This window comes from Bos indicus x Bos taurus, chromosome 4, assembly GCF_003369695.1.
Source record: "Bos indicus x Bos taurus breed Angus x Brahman F1 hybrid chromosome 4, Bos_hybrid_MaternalHap_v2.0, whole genome shotgun sequence".
Classification (NCBI taxonomy): Eukaryota; Metazoa; Chordata; class Mammalia; order Artiodactyla; family Bovidae; genus Bos; species Bos indicus x Bos taurus.
The window spans coordinates 321,829-341,004 of record NC_040079.1 but is presented as its reverse complement, the minus strand read 5'-3'; the positions used below and the strand labels follow the sequence as shown (position 1 = coordinate 341,004).

The 19,176-nt window shown below is 54.8% G+C and overlaps 1 protein-coding gene across 2 annotated transcripts in view; it reads left to right on the top strand.

The window, feature by feature from the left end:
• The window catches only part of WDR60 (WD repeat domain 60), a 46,851-nt gene extending 28,868 nt beyond the window's left edge, over positions 1 to 17,983 (top strand). The window contains exons 14-25 of one of the 2 annotated variants that reach the window (XM_027538450.1): positions 293 to 381; positions 1,061 to 1,190; positions 2,784 to 2,956; positions 3,718 to 3,880; positions 6,285 to 6,398; positions 6,491 to 6,552; positions 6,989 to 7,040; positions 8,845 to 8,905; positions 10,215 to 10,314; positions 10,478 to 10,609; positions 15,509 to 15,732; positions 17,429 to 17,983. In XM_027538450.1, the coding sequence (XP_027394251.1) occupies positions 293 to 381; positions 1,061 to 1,190; positions 2,784 to 2,956; positions 3,718 to 3,880; positions 6,285 to 6,398; positions 6,491 to 6,552; positions 6,989 to 7,040; positions 8,845 to 8,905; positions 10,215 to 10,314; positions 10,478 to 10,609; positions 15,509 to 15,732; positions 17,429 to 17,603 (1,475 nt within the window). In that variant the 3' untranslated portion in view covers positions 17,604 to 17,983. Of the gene's footprint in view, positions 1 to 292; positions 382 to 1,060; positions 1,191 to 2,783; positions 2,957 to 3,717; positions 3,881 to 6,284; positions 6,399 to 6,490; positions 6,553 to 6,988; positions 7,041 to 8,844; positions 8,957 to 10,214; positions 10,315 to 10,477; positions 10,610 to 15,508; positions 15,733 to 17,428 lie in introns of both variants that reach the window. The other variant, XM_027538449.1, reaches the window with a different exon arrangement.
• The last annotated feature ends 1,193 nt before the right edge of the window (positions 17,984 to 19,176 follow it).

Below are 19,176 nucleotides of genomic sequence, written 5' to 3'. Positions count from 1 at the left end.
TTGGATTACTGTGACATTGAATGGTTTGCCTTGGGAATGAACCAAGATCCTAAATGTAACACATCCACAGTAAAATGATGCTTTGCGTAGGACTCTGCTTACAGACTTTCTGTGAACAGTTTCCTGTGAGGAATGAGGAGGAGCTGAGCTCTGGAGAAAGAGACATGACCTGGCTTCTCCTTCTAGGGGTCTTGGTTCTCAGGCACGCCCTTCCTGGTGTGCGGCCTTGACTGGGAGCCCGCCCACCTGGTGAGTATCCCCTCAGCAGGGGTTGATGTGACCTGTTTTTCAGGGAGTGAGCGGAGCGGCCCCGGAGATACTGCCATCGTCCCGAAGGTCGACACGCCCCGTCTGTCTGGCTTCCTGCGGGCGGCCTGCCAGGTGCGCTCCATTGGGGGCAGGGACCCCAGTGCTGCACATGCTGTTTGGATTCTGAACAATAATACCGATTGCTTGCATTTTAGAATAAATATAGACAGAAGAACAGACATAACTAAATCGGCAAGGCGAGCACAGGTCTAGGGTTTTTAAAACTAGTAAACTCGTGACTTTGAAGACTGGTTATGGGAATTTTCAAAGTCCATACAAAGGTCAGAGGGCGCACGTGGTCCTGTGTACTTCAGGGTCCCAGTGTCCACCACCTTCCCTCCCCGTGGTCGTCCTGAGTGTGACCCACCACCCACAAAGGCAGTGGCAGGACTTGGCTGGTCCTCACTGCAGCCCAGCGGGCAGGCCGTGTTGCTGTGGGTGACGTGTTTGTGCCCCCGTTTCTTCTAGAGGAGGTGGAGGGCCCCATCCCCCCTCCTGTATGTCTACTGTGAAAAACAGCATCGGTGTTACATCGTGGCTCTGGGGTTTACAGAGGGGGGCTTTACTTGGTAGTCTCTACTGCTGTGCAGAAGGGACAGTATAACTTCCTTCTGTTCGTTTCTATGAGTCTGGGACTTGGTTAACTTAAGGGATGGGTGAATTTAGGTAGTGCTTTGCGGTTTTTGCTTTTTCTTTGAGAATGAGCCCATCTGAGAGTGTTGATGGAGGCCTGCCCGCGTGTCTGCTGCAGGTGATGGCAGTTCTGCTTGAAGAGGACCGGGCGGCCGCAGAGCCGGGCTGGGCGTCCCAGGCGCAGGACTGCACCCTGCCTTTCAGCGACAGCTGTGCACGGCTGGGCACCAGCCTGCCCTTCCTGCAGGGTAAGCGGCCCTCAGGGTGGGCGTGGACCCCAAGACGGTGATCCTCACGGATGCATCCTGGGAGGGGTTTGTTGAACGGAGCAGAGGTTTGGCTTCTGTAGCCTCGAGCGTGTGTGTCACTGTCCTCACAAGAGGGATATGCAGTGATTTAAGGGAACATTTGTTTTCAGTCCTGCGTCTCTTAATTTCTTTTGGTTTCTTGGTAGAGGAGTGGTGGGAGCCACAGGCAGTCCAGGTGGGAGTCATGTGGTGAGATGTGAGCTGATCCGTGGTCACAGCACAAACGCTACCCCAGTAAAGCTGTGTCTTCACATACGGTGTGTAGCTGCCTGTGTCTATAAGCTGAACAAACTTTGTGTGTTCAGTTCTTCAGTGAGTCTCTGCCTTCCCGGCTGCTGAGGGCCTGGGTGGGGCCAGGGTCCTGGTCTGAGTGCAGGAGGGCGGGCAGTGCTTGGCCCTGCTGTCGGCATTCCAGGGCGCCTCTGGGCCAGTGGGACCTGGTGTGTGGCTGCCACTCGTTCCAGAAGTTTCTATGGAGATTCAGATTGACGTCCAGCCCTCTGCACTGACCATTAGCACCAATGGCATGAAGTTAACAAGCACGTATTATTTGAGCATGTTTTTTTTTTAAAGTTGTGTTATCCTATTAGAAAAGCAATAGATTGTAGCATTGAAAACACAGAAGCCCACAAACCCACCTCCCTCTGCACCCCAGGAAGCAGGAGTTTAAGAGGTGCTTTCCTCAGCTGAGGAGGGATCAAAGAGCCCTGGACTGGGGCAGGGATTGGTGGGGGTGTGGTGTGGGGGGTGGGAGGTGGGGAAAGGGGGTGGTGGTGGGGGAGGGGTGGGGAGGCCACACCCCCCAGAACACTTCCTCAGAGAAGGACGATGCAGGTGTGTTGTCCGGGACTCGCCCCTTAGTTCCACCTGTGTGCAGAGCGGAGGTTTTTCTTGTGTCTGTTTTAGTAAAGTGAGTTTTGAGGTTAAGAGGGAAGTTGGGACACAGGTGCCCATGACCTGAGCCTGGGTCCCATCCTGGACCTGAGCTTGGAGGGAGTGGCGGGCCCTCTCAGTGTCAGCGGGCTGTCCAGCACCAGCCGCCCGCTTGTCCTTCTGTGGGCCCCGCAGATACTTAGGCACACAGGCAGGTCCCGGGCCTTGGAGCCCAGTGGACGGACAGAAAGCGCGCGTCACAGGACGAATGGGGGCACTGGATGGTGCGTCCGAGGGCAGGTGTTGGGAGGAGGCCGGCTGGGGCCCGCTGCAGGGGGAAAAGGGGCAGCTGATGGGGCGGATGTGATGACCCCCGCCCCCTGTGCCCCCAGGTCCCCTCCGCATCCCCAGCCCGCGGGAGTAGATGGTGGATGGTGGGGTCCTGGGCCGTGCTGTGCCGCCTGTGGGGGAGGGTGGCTTCTTGCAAGTGAGGCCACCCGGACGCTTTCGAGTTGAGCTTGGCCACTCGTCAAAACCCCGATTTCGGGCAGGCGTATCTTTGAAAGACCATGTCTTCGTCACTAAGCTGAAACCTACTGGAGTAGTCCTGTGTGTTAATGCAGCGTGGGTTCTGCAGCATTTTTCTTGTCTTGTCCTCAGACCGGAGAGTGTTGTGCCTGCACGCGTGTCGGGCTCAGAGGCGCACTGTGGTGTCCGTGCACGGGCTGCCGGGGAAGGCCTCGGCGCCGCTGCTGGAGCACAGACACGTGCTCTGCGTGTGGGATGTCCGGCAGCCCTCGGAGCCCCAGAAGGTCCTGGTGTGTGAGTCGAAGGTACAGCTTGGGGGGCCGTGGGTGTGACTTGAGAGGGTGGGCCCCAGGGAGGGGAGTCCAGGGTCACAGTTTCCCATCCCGGCTGCCATGTGCAGGGTGACAGGGGCAGGAGCTCTTTATAGGAAGGACCAGGTCGACCGAGGGGTCACGTGGCCATAGGCCCCAGGGCCCCGAGGGTGGGCGTCATCCCGCTGTGGGTTAGTGGAAGCACCAGCCTGGCGTCCTTGGGGTCGTGGAAGCGAGCTTCCCAGCTTGCTTGGTCAGGTCACGGGTGCTTTAGAGGTTTCTTCCAGTGCCTGGGATTTTCTGAGTCCTTAGCGCATGTGTTTCCTGGCCCCTGGTGAGTGGGGCTGTGGTGTGGTGACCGCACGGGTGCGGGGGAGAGCTGTTTCTGGTCTTGTGGTTCTTGACTTCAGAACCATTTGATTTCCATTCCACTGCTTCTTGGTGCTGTGGGCTTGAAAATAGCTTACTATGAATGACGGGCGGCTCCGCTGTGCCAGACACCCTGCGGCCACCACCCCCGTGTCCCGAGGAGGGCACCCTTAGAGGCGCCAGCCGCTTGCTGCGGTACCCCCGCTGTGTCTGGATGGAGAGTCCACGGGGCCAGTGCTCCCCGGCCCCGCCGCCCACCCGGCCCTGCCCCCCCCACTTAGCCCCGCCCCCACCCACCCAGCCCCGCCTCCCAGCCCGCCCCCTCCACTCGCCCTGGCTCCTGACCGCCCCCCACCCCCAGCCCTGCTCTCTGTGCGGCTGTCTAGGTCACGTGCTGCTGCTTCAGCCCTGTGAAAGCCTGCCTGCTGTTTGCGGGGACCGTGCATGGCTCGGTGGTCGTGTGGGACCTGAGGGAGGACCCCAGGATCCATCTCCGTGTGACGCTGAGCGGGTGCTCCTGGACGTTCAGGACCCCCACCTTCTCCACCGGTCAGTGACGCGGCCCACCGGTGCGGGTCCCTGGAGCAGCTGTGAGGCCCCTTTGCGTCCTCCATGCAGGTGGCCCCAGAGGACGCCCTGACCTAAGGGCACAAGACGCCTGTGCCAGCCAGGGAGCAGCATCTTTCTGGGCAGTGGTGGGGTGCTTGTCCTGTCAGCTCTGGGGCTCCAGGTCACAGACACAACCCCAGTTACAACCACAGCCGATTGCAACCTAAGCCCAACCACGGTTGCAATCACAGCCGAAACCACAACCTCAAACAAGGACAAGCGTGACCCCCCACCCCCGCCCCTGCTAGGCACTGTGTTCTGGGGTTTTTTCCCCGTGTTGTGTGGACGTGTCCCACGCAGGCCCGTCTGGGTCCCTCCCGGTGCTCAGGGAGATGGGAGGCTTATCCGTGGTCACACTGGCCACGCAGGGGGCCAGCACCCAGATCGTCTCCAGTACTTTCACGTTCCTGCCCAGAATGGCACTCTCTCCCACTACCCCGCCCCAGCTGACTGCATCCCCCGCCCTCTCCGTCCCCACGAGGTTTTGTCTCTGTCTTCTCCCATGGTGAGGGTGAGACTCTGGTGTCCAGACTCTGTGGTGTTCAGACCTTGGAGTCTGCTTTCCTTCTCTTACAAGTGCCTGCAGGTGTGCGGAGTCAGGACGTCACTCCTCCACTGGGCAGGCCCCCATGGGTGCCGCGGGGCTTTACCCACCCAGCAGCGGTCAGCTGCTTCTGGTCAGTTTCCTCTGTCAGCAGTCAGGACGGGCGTCTGCACCTCAGGCACCACAGCCGCAGGTCCTCGCTGCCGGCCGGCAGCCTCTCTGCTCCAGCAGGCGTCCCTGAGGATGCAGGGTGCCGGGTGTCTGTCTTCAACGGGGTGTCTGTGCGGGCCTTCCGCACACAAGCTGCTTCTGACTGCTGTGCTTTAAGAGTCCTTGTGTTCTCAGTACCATCCTGTGTAGACTTGTCTGGGTTGTCTCCAGCCCTCAACCAGGCCAGCCCTCAACTTTCCATTCCTGACCCTGCTCTGGGGAACTCCATGCATATACTGCACGCCTGTTTACGTACTGAGTTTGTCTGTGTTTTATGCGTAAAAGGGCAAGGTTTCTTTTGTGTCCCAGCAACTTGATCTTTGCCCCTTTGGGGGTGAAATTGCCACTGTTGAGAACGTGTGTGTTTATAGGCACCTTATGGATCTGATAAGGGCTTCCCTGGTGGCTCAGAGGTTAAAGCATCTGCCCACAATGCGGGGACCTGGGTTCAATCCCTGGGTCGGGAAGGTCCCCTGGAGAAGGAAATGGCAACCCACTCCAGTATTCTTGCCTGGAGAATCCCATGGATGGAGAAGCCTGGTGGGCTACAGTCCACAGGGTTGCAAAGAATCAGACACAACTGAGTGACTTCACTTCACTATGGATCTGATGCCATTGGAAAAGGTATCTTTTAAGAACTTATATTTTTTAACTGCTGCTGCTATTACTAATTAACCTTTGAATTCACCACTATGTTCAAAACACCGAAACGCTTAGGATTTGAAACTTAATATTTCATTAAAAGGCTTCTTTCATTTTTTTTTTTTTTTTTGCTATCTAAACATTGTCTCTAAACCTTCAAAGTTCTAGTAACTGAGTTGGAGAACACCCCTCCTCAGTGGGCCTCCAGTTCATTGAGTCTGAAGCCTGTCATTCTCCATTCCCAAGAGCACTTTGTCTTTTCTTCAGTTTCTAACTCTTATTTTCTTTCTGATGTTTTTAAATCCATTTTTGTTCTAGGTTTCTGACTCCAAATGTTTTTCTTTGTTTGTTAAATGTATTTCCGAGTGCTTTTTGGTGACACGTGATGTCGTTTGGGTGCTGGATTTTGGCCTTCTGTTTCACGCTCGTTTTTGGAGCAAGAACCTTCGTGGGTTGAAATGCTTTCATCCGCGTCTTCTATCTGTTTCTGTGGTAGCGCTGTGTGCAGTTTGTCTTTCTCTGCTAGGGGCATTTTGTAGGTGGGTTTGCCAGGCCAGAGGAGCTGTGTTCTGTTGGGCTGTGAAGGTGCTTCTGGTCTGGCTGCGAGCCTCCGTCTCCTCCCGAAGCTGCAGGGCTCCTGGGGCCCTGACCTGGGAAGCAGTTTCCGCTGGCTCTGGGACCCCTCCTCCTGTGGAGAGTGCCCTTGGCCCCCAGTCTGTCCTCGCACCTGCAGCTGTGCAGACACGGGGCTCGAGGGACTCCGCTCGCCTCCTCCTCCAGGTGGATGTGGTCTGTGGTCTCTGCTCCTCGGCCGTGCTGAGAGCCATGGCACGTGCCCTTCCACGGTGATGCGTGTGGCTGGGCGCCTAGGGACACGCGTGTGCCCCGCACGGGCAGCTGTGCTCCGTGACTCACCGCATGCACACACTGCCTGTGCTCTGCCCCCAGACGGCGTCCTGACGTCCGTGAACCACTGCAGCCCCCTCCAGGCAATAGAGCCCGTCACAGGGTCTGTCTGCAAGAGGCAGAGCTGTGTGCTCTCACCCTTTTCTACTCAAGAAGGTACGTGACCTTCACTCCGTGAATCTGAGCTCCGCTGGTGAGACGTGGTTTCTGGTTGCGAGCCAGTCCTAACCCACTTGTGCCCTCACCAGAGACGGCAGGCCTGTCCTTCCACATCGCTTCCTTGGACGAAAGCGGGCTTCTCAATGTGTGGGTGAGTCAGGCGCGTGGTCAGTGGAGGGGGACGGGAGGTGATGTGTGCGGGGGTGGGGAAGGGCAGGAGGCAACGTGTATGCGAGAGGTGGCCGAGCTCTCAGCCAGGGAACCAGGACAAGGCAGCTTGCAGGGAACTCACGAGGGAACGAGGAATGGAAGGGGGCAGCTTCAGGGCCTGTCACGGGTGGAAAGAAGAAGATCAAAGTCAGGGATTTATAACATTTAAATGTGAGTCTTCCTTCTGGAGCGACTGTGTCCTCAGCGTGTTGTGTGACGTGCTCTCCCGGTCAGAGCTGTGCTTTGCTTGGACTGCTTCCCGGTCATCCTGTCCTCAGCGTGTTGTGTGCGTGCTCTCCCGGTCAGAGCTGTGCTTTGCTTGGACTGCTTCCCGGTCATCCTGTGTGCTGACCCTCGTCTCTGATGGTCCGTTTCAGGTGGTGGTTGAATTACAGAAGGCGGATGTTGCAGGCTCAATAAGTGATTTAGGTAACTAAAAATAAAAGAACTAATTTTAGTCAATGTTTGCTAGAATCAATAAAGATTAGGGATACCCAGAATCACTTTGAAGAATCAGTAACTAGCTGCCTGGAAAATGGAGATTAAGTTGTGTATTTTATAGCCTGCCGGCTGTCGCACAGGCCTGACGCCCTTATTGCAGGAGGACACGTGTCCTCTTTGTGCCTGTGTGGCATCTGCTTCTCATCCCCCAGGGCGTCCCTGTGACTCCAGTGTCTGAGGAGCCCTTGGTATGACCCCCGAGGTCTCTGAGACCGCAGCCCCACCCCTAGGTGGTGGTGAGGGGATTGGCTGGCAGTTTGCTGTCCTGATGCCCAGGGCTCGGGCACTGAGGAGCCCCAGCCTGCACTTCTCAGAGCCCCGATTGATTGTTTAGTGACCAGGCTGCAGACGCTGCCATAGATCCGGCCAAAAAATAGGACCAGAGCCACTCTGACTGTCCCTGACTTCTAGAAATGAAGGAGGGGTGTCTCCTGCAAGCAGGGCCCATGCTAGGAGCCTGGTGCTGCTGCGGGGCCTTGCGGGGGTCCCTCCTGAGAGGGTAACAGGCAGGGAGGCCAGGGGTCTCCAGACGGAGGAAACAGGCTGCAGATGGCAGACGTTTTCATCTCTCTCTTAAGCAGCAGGAGGAACTAGTGTTATATTTTTCCCCTTCCTATACACATTTAAAAAGAGGTTTCTGTTAAAATTCTGTGTTGCCATAATGACACCTGGTTCCACCCGAACTTAACTTTCCTCAAACTTTGAGCTACCCGGTGCATTTTTCTTATGGAAATGTTTGTCTTAAGCTATGTTAATGTCTATGTATTTACCCTAGACTCTGTCTTTCTTCAAGTCAGTTCTGCCTGAGACTCAGAACTGACTTGACAAACCAGTATGTTTTACTCACGCAGATGTTCTCCTAAGCTATGTTTTAAGGAGACTATGTATTTGCTTGGAAACCTGCCTTTCTTCAAGATTCATGTCACTGGTTTTATGGGTGGGACTACTTACCTGGCGCCAATGTTATCTCAAAATGCATGCTGTGGGTGAGGGGCCTGGTGCCACTCTGAGTTTTGAGATATTTCCTTTCTCTACTTAGCAGCCTGCTGATAGGAATATAACATACTGCTGAAGGCCAGCAGGTTGGTGGGGGTCACTCTTTCTGCCCCCTTCTGATGTCTGTGTCAGAAGCTGTCTCTGTCCCTTTTATACTTTAATAAATCTTTATCACACAAAAGCTCTGAGCGATCAAGCCTCATCTCTGGCGGCCAAGAATCCTGGTGTCTTTCATGACTCAGCAACAATCTTTCACTCCCAAGGGGCCATTTTTTCCACCTCTCGTGCAGTCCACTCTGTTCCCTGGGCCGTGAGCAGGGCCATGTGAGCGGGGCTGCGTGAGGGGGACATCAGGGCGGGATGGGGCTTGAGGGACATCCCCGCCAGCACAGGTAACCCAGACCTGTGGGAGGAGATTTCCAGAGGAGGGTTTCCGTGGGGAACTGGAAGATTGTTGAATATTGACCTTTTGCTTTTAGAAGTATATTTCCCTTTTAAAATCAAATCTAAAAATGGAAAGGCTTTTTGATGCCAGCAGCCCTCTTCCCGCCAGGCCCTCAGCTGCCAGCTCCCAATTCATCTGAGGCATCTGCAGGGCCCTCCCCTGCAGTGCTCACCGCCCTGCCTTTGATGTTCCTCCCTGCACAGGCCTTAAACGGTGAAAAGGAATTCCAGAATGCTTGGGTTTTGGTGTAACTTGTACTAAGAGGTGCCTTTATCCCTGATTACTTTGTAGGTTTAATTCCTGGAGGACGGATAAAACTGGTACACAGTGCTGCGATCCAGCTGAGTGACAGGTGGGTCTGTACCCACAAAGCCCTGTTTCCCACAGGAGGAAACAGCCTTAGGTAATAAATCATGGCCAGACTGGCACTAGAGAATCCTGGCTTCCCACATTGTATTTTTGCTAAGTAGTTTATTTGCTAACTAGTTTGCTATTAATGAGTCAGTGTAACAAATGCAATTGCCAGGTGTTACAGCTAACATTTTTTCTTGAATTAAAATATTTTCTGTCTTATGAATTGGTACTATTTGACTGTTTTTCATCCAGTTTTAATACAACCCTGAAATTAAATAGATAAGGTTCAGAAACTAGAAACACTGACATGAAAGTTTTATTCAGAAATTAGTTTTCTGTTTTTACTCAAATAACTTCCTGTGATGTAAAAACCTTCTGGCTATATGAATATTGTGTGTATTTATGTATCTCATGTTAACTTACTTCCCAAAGCTGTCTCTTCCCATCAGTCACTGCAGCTGGGCTGGCTCCCAGCCTGCAATTGACCAGGAGAGTCCTGATGTTATCCTCCCTGCTGTTTGTCAGTTGGAGCACCCCTGGGTTGTGTTAATGATTCCATACATGCTTTGTGGTTAGACATTACCTGCCATTGCTTTCAGTATAACAAGGAATCTGTTAACATTTGCAAAAACCCACCTGATAAACTGCAGACTCCAATCCCAGGCCCTCATGGAATTTCTGTGAGACTGTTCTTGTCTCCGTTACGGCCTTGTCACTTTGAGCCTTGAATTGCATTGATCTTCACCTGCTTTAAAGAAAGTGTCACCTGGAGCTGATGTTGGGTCTCCCCTGCAGGACACACACCCCCTGTCCGGATGCAGCAAACAGCCACTCAGACCTCGTCCACACACGGGCCGCATGGAGTGTGCTCTGTCAGCTGCTTCATGCTGCCTCTTCCCTTAGGGGCCCCTAAGTGCAGACCAGCGACCCTTGGCCACTGTGGCCCACAGGGTTGGCATCTGGTAGGAGGGGGACAGGGAGCTGCCCAGCCCTGGAGCTCAGAGCCACAGTGCCAGCCTCAGCCCCCTCCATCAGTCCCTGAACGTGAGCATCCCTGGGGTGGGGGCAACCCTGGGCTGCAGGGCCTCTGCTGAGGGGTCCTGGTGGCCTGTCCCCTTGTCCCCATGGATGGCACACACGGAGTGTAGGTGAGCGAGCGAGCGACGGGACGGGTGAAGGGACCGTCTGGAGCCTAGAAAACTGAACTGGAGATGCGTCGAGTGGCAGATGGCAGGTGGCGCTGGTGGCACCTCTGCCCTGACGGTTTCAAGACTGCCCATCTATTAATCTCTGCTGTTTTTTTCCAGCCTTTCTCATAAAGATTATGAATCCTGGGGGTCCGTGCAGACACTGAACGTTAAATTTCTGCCTTCAGACCCTAATCACTTTGTTGTTGGCACAGACGTGGTGAGTAACCGTCTAGACCTTTTCCTATAACTACAGTGGCTTAATAAGTATCTTCATTGGAGCTTAGCTTCCTGTTTGCTCTAATCAGAATGTTGTTTAAATAGTTCCGAGAACACAAGCCTCACCCCGCCTGGTTCCCACCCCCCCCTCACCCCGCATCCAGGGCCTCGTCAGCCACGGCAGCAGACGGGACGTCAGAGTGTCTCCCAGGCTGTTCCGGCCCCAGCAGCCGGGCCCGAGGCCTGTGAAAGTGACCGTGATTGACTTCTCACCATTTGAGGAGCCTGTGTTCCTGGTAAGGACACCTGTTTGTAGGCACTGACGCCTTGGCAGCACCTGCTGAAGTTTCCAGCACTTGGGTCTGTATGCGTTGCCTCCTGGCTTCCTGAAGTCCCATCTGCATGGTCAGTACTCATCTGCGTGGTCAGTACAGTTTGTTCCACTGCACTGTTGTGTGGATCTTCTTTACACTTTTTATTCTGACCTAATGTAAGTTTGTAGAGAAGTTACAAGGCTGGCGCAGAGCACTCCACATGCAGTGGCCTGTGTGTGGCCAGGGTGCTCCACCCCAGGGTCTGCGTGTTCATCTCCTGTGGTCACAGGTCAGTCTGTCAGGCCTGCCCCGTGACTGCCCCACCAGTGTCCTTTGTGAGTGGGATTGTGGCCCCAGTCAGGAGTTCTGTCCACCTACTGTGTCTCATCCTCACTGCCTTCACCTGGGAACAGGCTCAGCACCTCATAGAGGGCCTGGGTACCTGACACCCTGAGGCTGGGGGTGTCTCCTCGTGGTTAGAGGCAGGCCTTGTCCTGACTGTGGGCTCCTCTTTCCCAGTCTGATCAGCCAGGGCCGGGCGGGGAGATGTGTGGACTGAGCTCCTGCTGCTCCCAGGGCAGATCTGTCCCCAGGGAGGTTCTGTCCCCAGGGTGGTTCTGTCCCAGGGCAGATCTGTCCCAGGGAGTTTCTGTCCTGAGGACAGATCTGTCCCAGGGCAGTTCTGTCCCCAGGGAGGTTCTGTCCCCAGGGCGGTTCTGTCCCCAGGGCAGATCTGTCCCCAGGGAGGTTCTCTCCCCAGGGCTGTTCTGTCCCCAGGGAGGTTCTGTCCCCAGGGTGGATCTGTCCCCAGGGCGGTTCTGTCCCCAGGGCAGATCTGTCCCCAGGGAGGTTCTCTCCCCAGGGCTGTTCTGTCCCCAGGGAGGTTCTGTCCCCAGGGTGGATCTGTCCCCAGGGCGGATCTGTCCCAGGGCGGATCTGTCTCCAGGGAGGTTCTGTCCCAGGGCGGATCTGTCTCCAGGGAGGTTCTGTCCCCAGGCAGTTCTGTGCCCAGGGCGGTTCTGTCCCCAGGGCGGATCTGTCCCCAGGGAGGTTCTCTCCCCAGGGCTGTTCTGTCCCCAGGGAGGTTCTGTCCCCAGGGTGGATCTGTCCCCAGGGCGGATCTGTCCCAGGGTGGATCTGTCTCCAGGGAGGTTCTGTCCCCAGGCAGTTCTGTGCCCAGGGAGGTTCTGTCCCCAGGGCAGATCTGTCCCCAGGGCGGATCTGTCCCAGGGTGGATCTGTCCCAGGGCGGATCTGTCTCCAGGGAGGTTCTGTCCCAGGGCAGATCTGTCCCAGGGAGTTTCTGTCCCCAGGGCAGATCTGTCCCAGGGCAGTTCTGTCCCCAGGGAGGTTCTGTCCCCAGGGCAGATCTGTCCCCAGGGCGGATCTGTCCCAGGGTGGATCTGTCCCAGGGCGGATCTGTCTCCAGGGAGGTTCTGTCCCCAGGGTGGATCTGTTCCCAGGGCAGTTCTGTCCCCAGGCCGGTTCGGTCCCCAGGGAGGTTCTGTCCCCAGGGATGTTCTGTTCCCAGGGTGGTTCTGTCCCAGGGAAGTTCTGTCCCAAGGAGGTTCTGTCCCCAGGGCGGATCTGTCCCCAGGGCGATTCTGTCCCAGGGAAGTTCTGTCCCCAGGGCGGTTCTGTCCCCAGGGTGGTTCTGTCCCAGGGCGGTTCGGAGGTTCCGTCCCCAGGGAGGTTCTGTCCCAGGGCGGTTCTGTCCCAGGGCGGTTCTGTCCCAGGGAGGTTCTGTCCCCAGGGTGGATCTGTCCCCAGGGCGGATCTGTCCCAGGGTGGATCTGTCCCAGGGCGGATCTGTCTCCAGGGAGGTTCTGTCCCCAGGCAGTTCTGTGCCCAGGGCGGTTCTGTCCCCAGGGAGGTTCTGTCCCCAGGGAGGTTCTCTCCCCAGGGCTGTTCTGTCCCCAGGGAGGTTCTGTCCCCAGGGCGGTTCTGTCCCCAGGGCGGATCTGTCCCCAGGGAGGTTCTCTCCCCAGGGCTGTTCTGTCCCCAGGGAGGTTCTGTCCCCAGGGCGGTTCTGTCCCCAGGGCGGATCTGTCCCAGGGTGGATCTGTCCCAGGGCGGATCTGTCTCCAGGGAGGTTCTGTCCCCAGGGTGGTTCGGTCCCCAGGGAGGTTCTGTTCCCAGGGTGGTTCTGTCCCAGGGAAGTTCTGTCCCAAGGAGGTTCTGTCCCCAGGGCGGTTCTGTCCCAGGGCGGTTCTGTCCCAGGGAGGTTCTGTCCCCAGGGTGGATCTGTTCCCAGGGCAGTTCTGTCCCCAGGGCGGTTCGGTCCCCAGGGAGGTTCTGTTCCCAGGGCGGTTCTGTCCCAGGGAGGTTCTGTCCCCAGGGTGGATCTGTCCCCAGGGCGGATCTGTCCCAGGGCGGATCTGTCTCCAGGGAGGTTCTGTCCCCAGGCAGTTCTGTGCCCAGGGAGGTTCTGTCCCCAGGGCGGATCTGTCCCCAGGGAGGTTCTCTCCCCAGGGCTGTTCTGTCCCCAGGGAGGTTCTGTTCCCAGGGCGGTTCTGTCCCAGGGAGGTTCTGTCCCCAGGGTGGATCTGTTCCCAGGGCAGTTCTGTCCCCAGGGCGGTTCGGTCCCCAGGGAGGTTCTGTTCCCAGGGCGGTTCTGTCCCAGGGAGGTTCTGTCCCCAGGGAGGTTCTGTCCCCAGGGCGGTTCTGTCCCCAGGGCGGTTCTGTCCCCAGGGAGGTTCTCTCCCCAGGGCTGTTCTGTCCCCAGGGAGGTTCTGTCCCCAGGGCGGTTCTGTCCCCAGGGTGGATCTGTTCCCAGGGCGGTTCTGTCCCCAGGGCGGTTCGGTCCCCAGGGAGGTTCTGTTCCCAGGGTGGTTCTGTCCCAGGGAAGTTCTGTCCCAAGGAGGTTCTGTCCCCAGGGCGGTTCTGTCCCAGGGCGGTTCTGTCCCAGGGAGGTTCTGTCCCCAGGGTGGATCTGTTCCCAGGGCGGTTCTGTCCCCAGGGCGGTTCGGTCCCCAGGGAGGTTCTGTTCCCAGGGTGGTTCTGTCCCAGGGAAGTTCTGTCCCAAGGAGGTTCTGTCCCCAGGGCGGTTCTGTCCCAGGGCGGTTCTGTCCCAGGGAGGTTCTGTCCCCAGGGCGGTTCTGTCCCAGGGAGGTTCTGTCCCCAGGGCGGTTCTGTCCCAGGGAGGTTCTGTCCCCAGGGCGGTTCTGTCCCCAGAGTGGTTCTGTCCCAGGGCGGTTCTGTCCCCAGGGCGGTTCTGTCCCAGGGAGGTTCTGTCCCAGGGAGGTTCTGTCCCCAGGGCGGTTCTGTCCCGGGGCGGTTCTGTCCCCAGAGTGGTTCTGTCCCAGGGAGGTTCTGTCCCTAGGCGGTTCTGTCCCAGGGCGGTTCTGTCCCAAGGCGGTTCTGTCCCCAGGGCGGTTCTGTCCCAGGGAGGTTCTGTCCCAGGGAGGTTCTGTCCCCAGGGCGGTTCTGTCCCCAGAGTGGTTCTGTCCCAGGGCGGTTCTGTCCCCAGGGCGGTTCTGTCCCAGGGCGGTTCTGTCCCAGGGAGGTTCTGTCCCCAGGGCGGTTCTGTCCCAGGGCGGTTCTGTCCCAGGGAGGTTCTGTCCCAGGGCGGTTCTGTCCCAGGCAGGTTCTGTCCCCAGGGCGGTTCTGTCCCAGGGAGGTTCTGTCCCCAGGGCGGTTCTGTCCCCAGAGTGGTTCTGTCCCAGGGCGGTTCTGTCCCAGGGAGGTTCTGTCCCAGGGCGGTTCTGTCCCCAGAGTGGTTCTGTCCCAGGGCGGTTCTGTCCCCATGGCGGTTCTGTCCCAGGGCGGTTCTGTCCCCAGGGAGGTTCTGTCCCCAGGGCGGTTCTGTCCCATGGAGGTTCTGTCCCCAGGGCGGTTCTGTCCCAGGGAGGTTCTGTCCCCAGGGCGGTTCTGTCCCAGGGCGGTTCTGTCCCAGGGAGGTTGTGTCACCTGTTGTTTACTCCATGTGAGCCTCCCTGGTTGGAAAACTTCCTTTCCTCTTTGTGTATTTTTCTTTCTTAACGTGGACACAGGGCTTTTCAGTGTCCTCAGTGGGTTCAGAGTCACTGCCTCTGTTTACTCTGCTCTCACATGGTGCCCCTGGGGCAAGGGCACTGGGTCTGTGAGCGCCTCTTGCTTTCTGGTACAGGAACCCTTGGGGTCAGCCGTTCCTCCAAGGAGTCTTGGCTCCTGCTGGGAGAAGGACACCTGGATAGCAGGCTGGGCAGTCAGAGTGTCGTTGTAAGGACATTGTCACGGTGTCCTCTTACCCGCGCCCCAGGTGCAGGCTGGCCTCGGGGCCCCCGCCCTCCCACAGTGCAAACCTGGTTCCTGTTATCTGTACTAAGTCTACTTCCTCCATTTCGGGACTCACAGAACCTTTTGTGATTGCTGTCTGTTGCCTCTGCTTTTTTTGGAAAAATTAAATATGTGAAAAATTAAATATATTGAGTAAAAAGGAGTTAATTTTAGTAGGCTAAAATTTATTCTTTTACTAGACCAGCTAAGTTTTGTTTTATGGGAAATTCAATTGAAAAGGAATATAAAACCATATTATTGGTACAAATGTATGTGGGTTTTTATTTTTAAGTCAGTCTTTCCAGTCTTAATGTCCTATGTTTGAATCAATGATATTCAGCTTTGTTAAAAAATAAACACCTATTTATATATTCACTGAATTCACTGATTATTAGCCCTCTTTGGAGGGGAGGAGGTACAGAGTGTGTCAGGATCTCCAAATGCCCACCTTTGTAATTTGTGAGAACAAGATGGAATGTTACAATTTTATGTTTGGGGAAACAAAAGAATAAACCAGATGTTTTTGCTGTGTAAGTGTGAAAGCTAATGTTCTGAGAATTTTCCTCGGCTGCTCGGTTTGAGTGAACGAGAGAGAACTGTGATGCGCTTTCCCTGCCTCCCCCAGGCCGGCTGTTCTGACGGCAGCATCAGGCTGCACCGGCTGACGGCAGAGTGCCCGCTCCTGCAGTGGGACCACAGCACCTGCGGCCGCGCCGTCACTGGCCTGCAGTGGTCCCTGACGAGGCCGGCCGTGTTTCTGGTGCAGGATGATACATCCTGCGTGTACGTGTGGGACCTCCTGGAGAGCGATCTGGGGCCTGTGGCCAGGCAGCCCATCTGTCCAGACAGGTGAGACGCCACAGTGACTTCTTCAGACGCGTCCCTGCTGGTCTTCCATCCTGATTTATGTAAAGGGCCAGCGTACTTTACTCTGGTGGTTGTGCTAATCTCTCAGTCGTGTCTGACTCTGCGACCCCATGGACTGTAGCCCACCAGGCTTCTCTGTCTATGGGATTCTCCAGGCAAGAATTCTGGAGTAGGCTGCTGTTTCCTTCTCCAACTTTATATTTACTTAGATATTTAAATTTAAATATCACTTTTATATTTAAGTTCTGAAAAAGCCACTTTAAAATGGGTTCATTTCATAATAGCCCAAAATAGTCTCAGGATTAAAGAATTATTATCTATTGTTTTTCATTTATATTGAGGTATAATTGATATAAAATATGCTAGTTTCAAGTGTACAATATACTGATTTGATATTTGCATATATTATCAAAGGATTACATCTGTCACCTCACATAGTCCCAGAATTTTTTTCTTGTGATGAGAACTTTTAATGTTTATTCTCTTAGCAACGTTCAGATTTGCAATAGTGTTATTAAGTACATTTTTCATGTGCACTGCTTCCCGTGACTTGCTGTTTAATGACTAGAACTCGTATGCCTTCACCTGTTTGGCCCGACCCCACCCCTTCGTTTGGCCGCCAGTCAATTCTCTGTGCGCTTAGCTTGTTTTCGACGGGGGCTCACGTGTGAGTGAGGCCACACAGCACCTGTCCTCTGCCTGGTGTCACTTCGAGTGGTGCCTCGGTCCGTCCATGCTTCACCAGTGGCTGACGGAAGCCGTGCGAGCCGGGCCCCTCCCGTGGCTGCACGCTGACTCACAGCTGTGCCTTGTTGGTTTGGGGCCTAGAGTTGGTGCTGAGGATGCTGTGGCCCACGTGAGGGAGACTTTTCCCAGTATGAACCCTCCTGTGCCCCTGGGGTTGCCCAACACTCGGGTTGTTCCCACGCCTGGCTGGTGTGACCAGTGCAGCAGTGGACTTGGGGACGTGGAACCCCATCCCCACGTGGGATGGGGACGTGCACCTCTTTGAGATACTGACTTCATTTTCTTTGGATAAACACCCAGGAGTGGAATTGCTGGATCTATGTTAGTTCTATTTTTAAATCTTGAGAAGCCTCCATACTGTTTTTCATTGTGTCTTCACCAATTTACGTTCCCATCTACAGTGACCAAGGGCGTCCCTCTCTCTGTCCTCACCAACATTTGTTATTTCGCATCTTTTTGATGGTGGCCATTCTGATGTTGATATCTCAGTGTGGTTTTTATTTGCATCTCCCTGTTGATTACTGATGTTCAGCATCTTTTCACATGTCTGCCATCTGTGTGTCTTTTTTAGAAACATGTCTGTTGAGGTCTTCTGCCCACTTTGTAATTGGATTACTTGTGGGTTTGTTTTTTTTTTGCTATTTAGTTGTATGAGTCTTTATATATTTTAGATATTAACCGTTTAACAGACATAGGATTGGCAGATGTCTTCTCCATCTCTAGGTGGCCCTTCCTGTTTGTTTTTGGCTTCTTCTACCCTCTTAGTCATCCCACCTGTTTGCTTTTGGAGTCAGATCCAGAAAACCATCCCCAGACTGATGTCAGGGAGCTGCCCGCTGTGTTTTCAGCATTTCTGTTCCTCCTGCTCCCCCCGGGGGAGGTGGGTAATCAGGTGACTCAGCATCACACAGCATGTGTTTCTTCATTTCAGGTTGGTGGCCATGACCATTGTGGGGGAAGCAGAGAAAACCCGTGGCAGCTTCCTGGCTCTGGTGCTGGCCAGAGCCTCTGGCAGCATAGACGTCCAGTACCTGCGGCGGGAGTGGGCAACCCCGGCCAGTGACGAGCTGCAAAGGCTGCGGCTGCTGCTTCGGGAAGCCCTGTAGGTGGCGAGACCCCGAGATGAAGTTGTGCGGTGGCTCCAAGCTTACATCAGATGCATGTACATTTGTATAGATAGAAAGTGTGTGTCTGTACAGAATTAATTTTCAAAATTATTGCTTTAATATGCCATAAATAAATCACTATTTTTGAATGGAAACAGCAAACCTTTTAGTGTATACTAAACTCCAAAGGCAACAGAGAGCCATATAGACACTGTTTTCCAAGGATATTTCTACTTGTTTTCAAAACAGCTTTGTAAAATTTATTATTAGATTTTTAAACACTCCAAATGAAAATTTATTTTAATGAACAGTTTTCTTAGTCTTACATAAAATGATATATTCACTGGTTTAAATTAAAGACCTGATTCCAGTGGAATGACCTCCCACTGTGTGCTCCTGGACTTTCTTGGGCTTCTTCTACGGGAAACGTTGGAACGTCTGCTTCGGCACATTTGCTTTACGCTTTAGTGTATTAGCTTTGAGTAAATATGACATGAGTGTATAAGTTCTCTTATCTATATAGTTATCATAGCAGTTTAGGGGCGGGAGAACCCTGGGCTGATGGTCTCTGCTCACACCCGGTATCACTGACATGGCGACAGGTGAGTGGTCAGCGTGGGGAGGGGTTTGTTCTCTCTGGACCACAAGCAGCTGCTGCTGTGTGCCAGTGACAGGAGGGTTAAACCCAGAACCGGGAGCTGGCGGAGAACACAGGCTCCCAGGGCCCCCTGGCCGATGTTCTCTGAGTTCCTCGTAAATCCTCAGCTGCCCATGGTCCTCTTAGAGCCCTGTGCCCTGCTGCATCTGCTGGTGTGGCCCTTGCTGTGGCTAGCTCAGAGCCACTTTCTCTCCAAGGCCTCCCCTGGTCCTGCCTCTGGAAGTCTCCTGCTGCTGTTCAGTCACTCAGTCGTCTCTAACTCTCTGCAACCCCATGGACTGCAGCATGCCAGGCTTCCCTGTCCTTCACCAGCTCCTGGAGCGTGCTCAAACTCAGGTCCATCGAGTCGGTAATGCTATCCAACCATTTGATCCTCTGTTGTCCCCTTCTTCTCCCACCTTCAATCTTTCCCGGCATCAGGGTCTTTTCCAGTGAGTTGGCTCTTCGCATCAGGTGGCCACAGTATTGGAGCGTCAGCCTCCGTTGCCCTCTGGCTGCTCCATAAGTGTCAGCCTCAGGGTCTCTGCCCACTTGTGGATGAGCTCCAGGGAGTGGGAGCATGCTTGTCTCATTGGTGGTCAGAGCCCCAGTGTCTGACTGAGCCCAGCTCCGTGAGGGTTTCCTGGAGGAGCCGCTGAAGGAATCTGATGCAGAAAGAACTTTATCAGCATCACTGCTTCAGTGCGAAAACTTCACTTTGAAAGTGTTCAGCCCTCCATTCATCTTTTTTTCCTGAATGGACTAACGTACCTGAACATAATTTGGCTTCAATATCTAGCTATTTGTAATCTTGTGTTGCTTTTTTACATTTAAGAGATTTGAGGAAAAGCAATCAAGATAGGAAACAGTAAACAAGACTGGTCCAGGGCCTGGCCTGCGGGTTTGGGTTCTGTCCTCTAGACAGTCGCCTGCGCC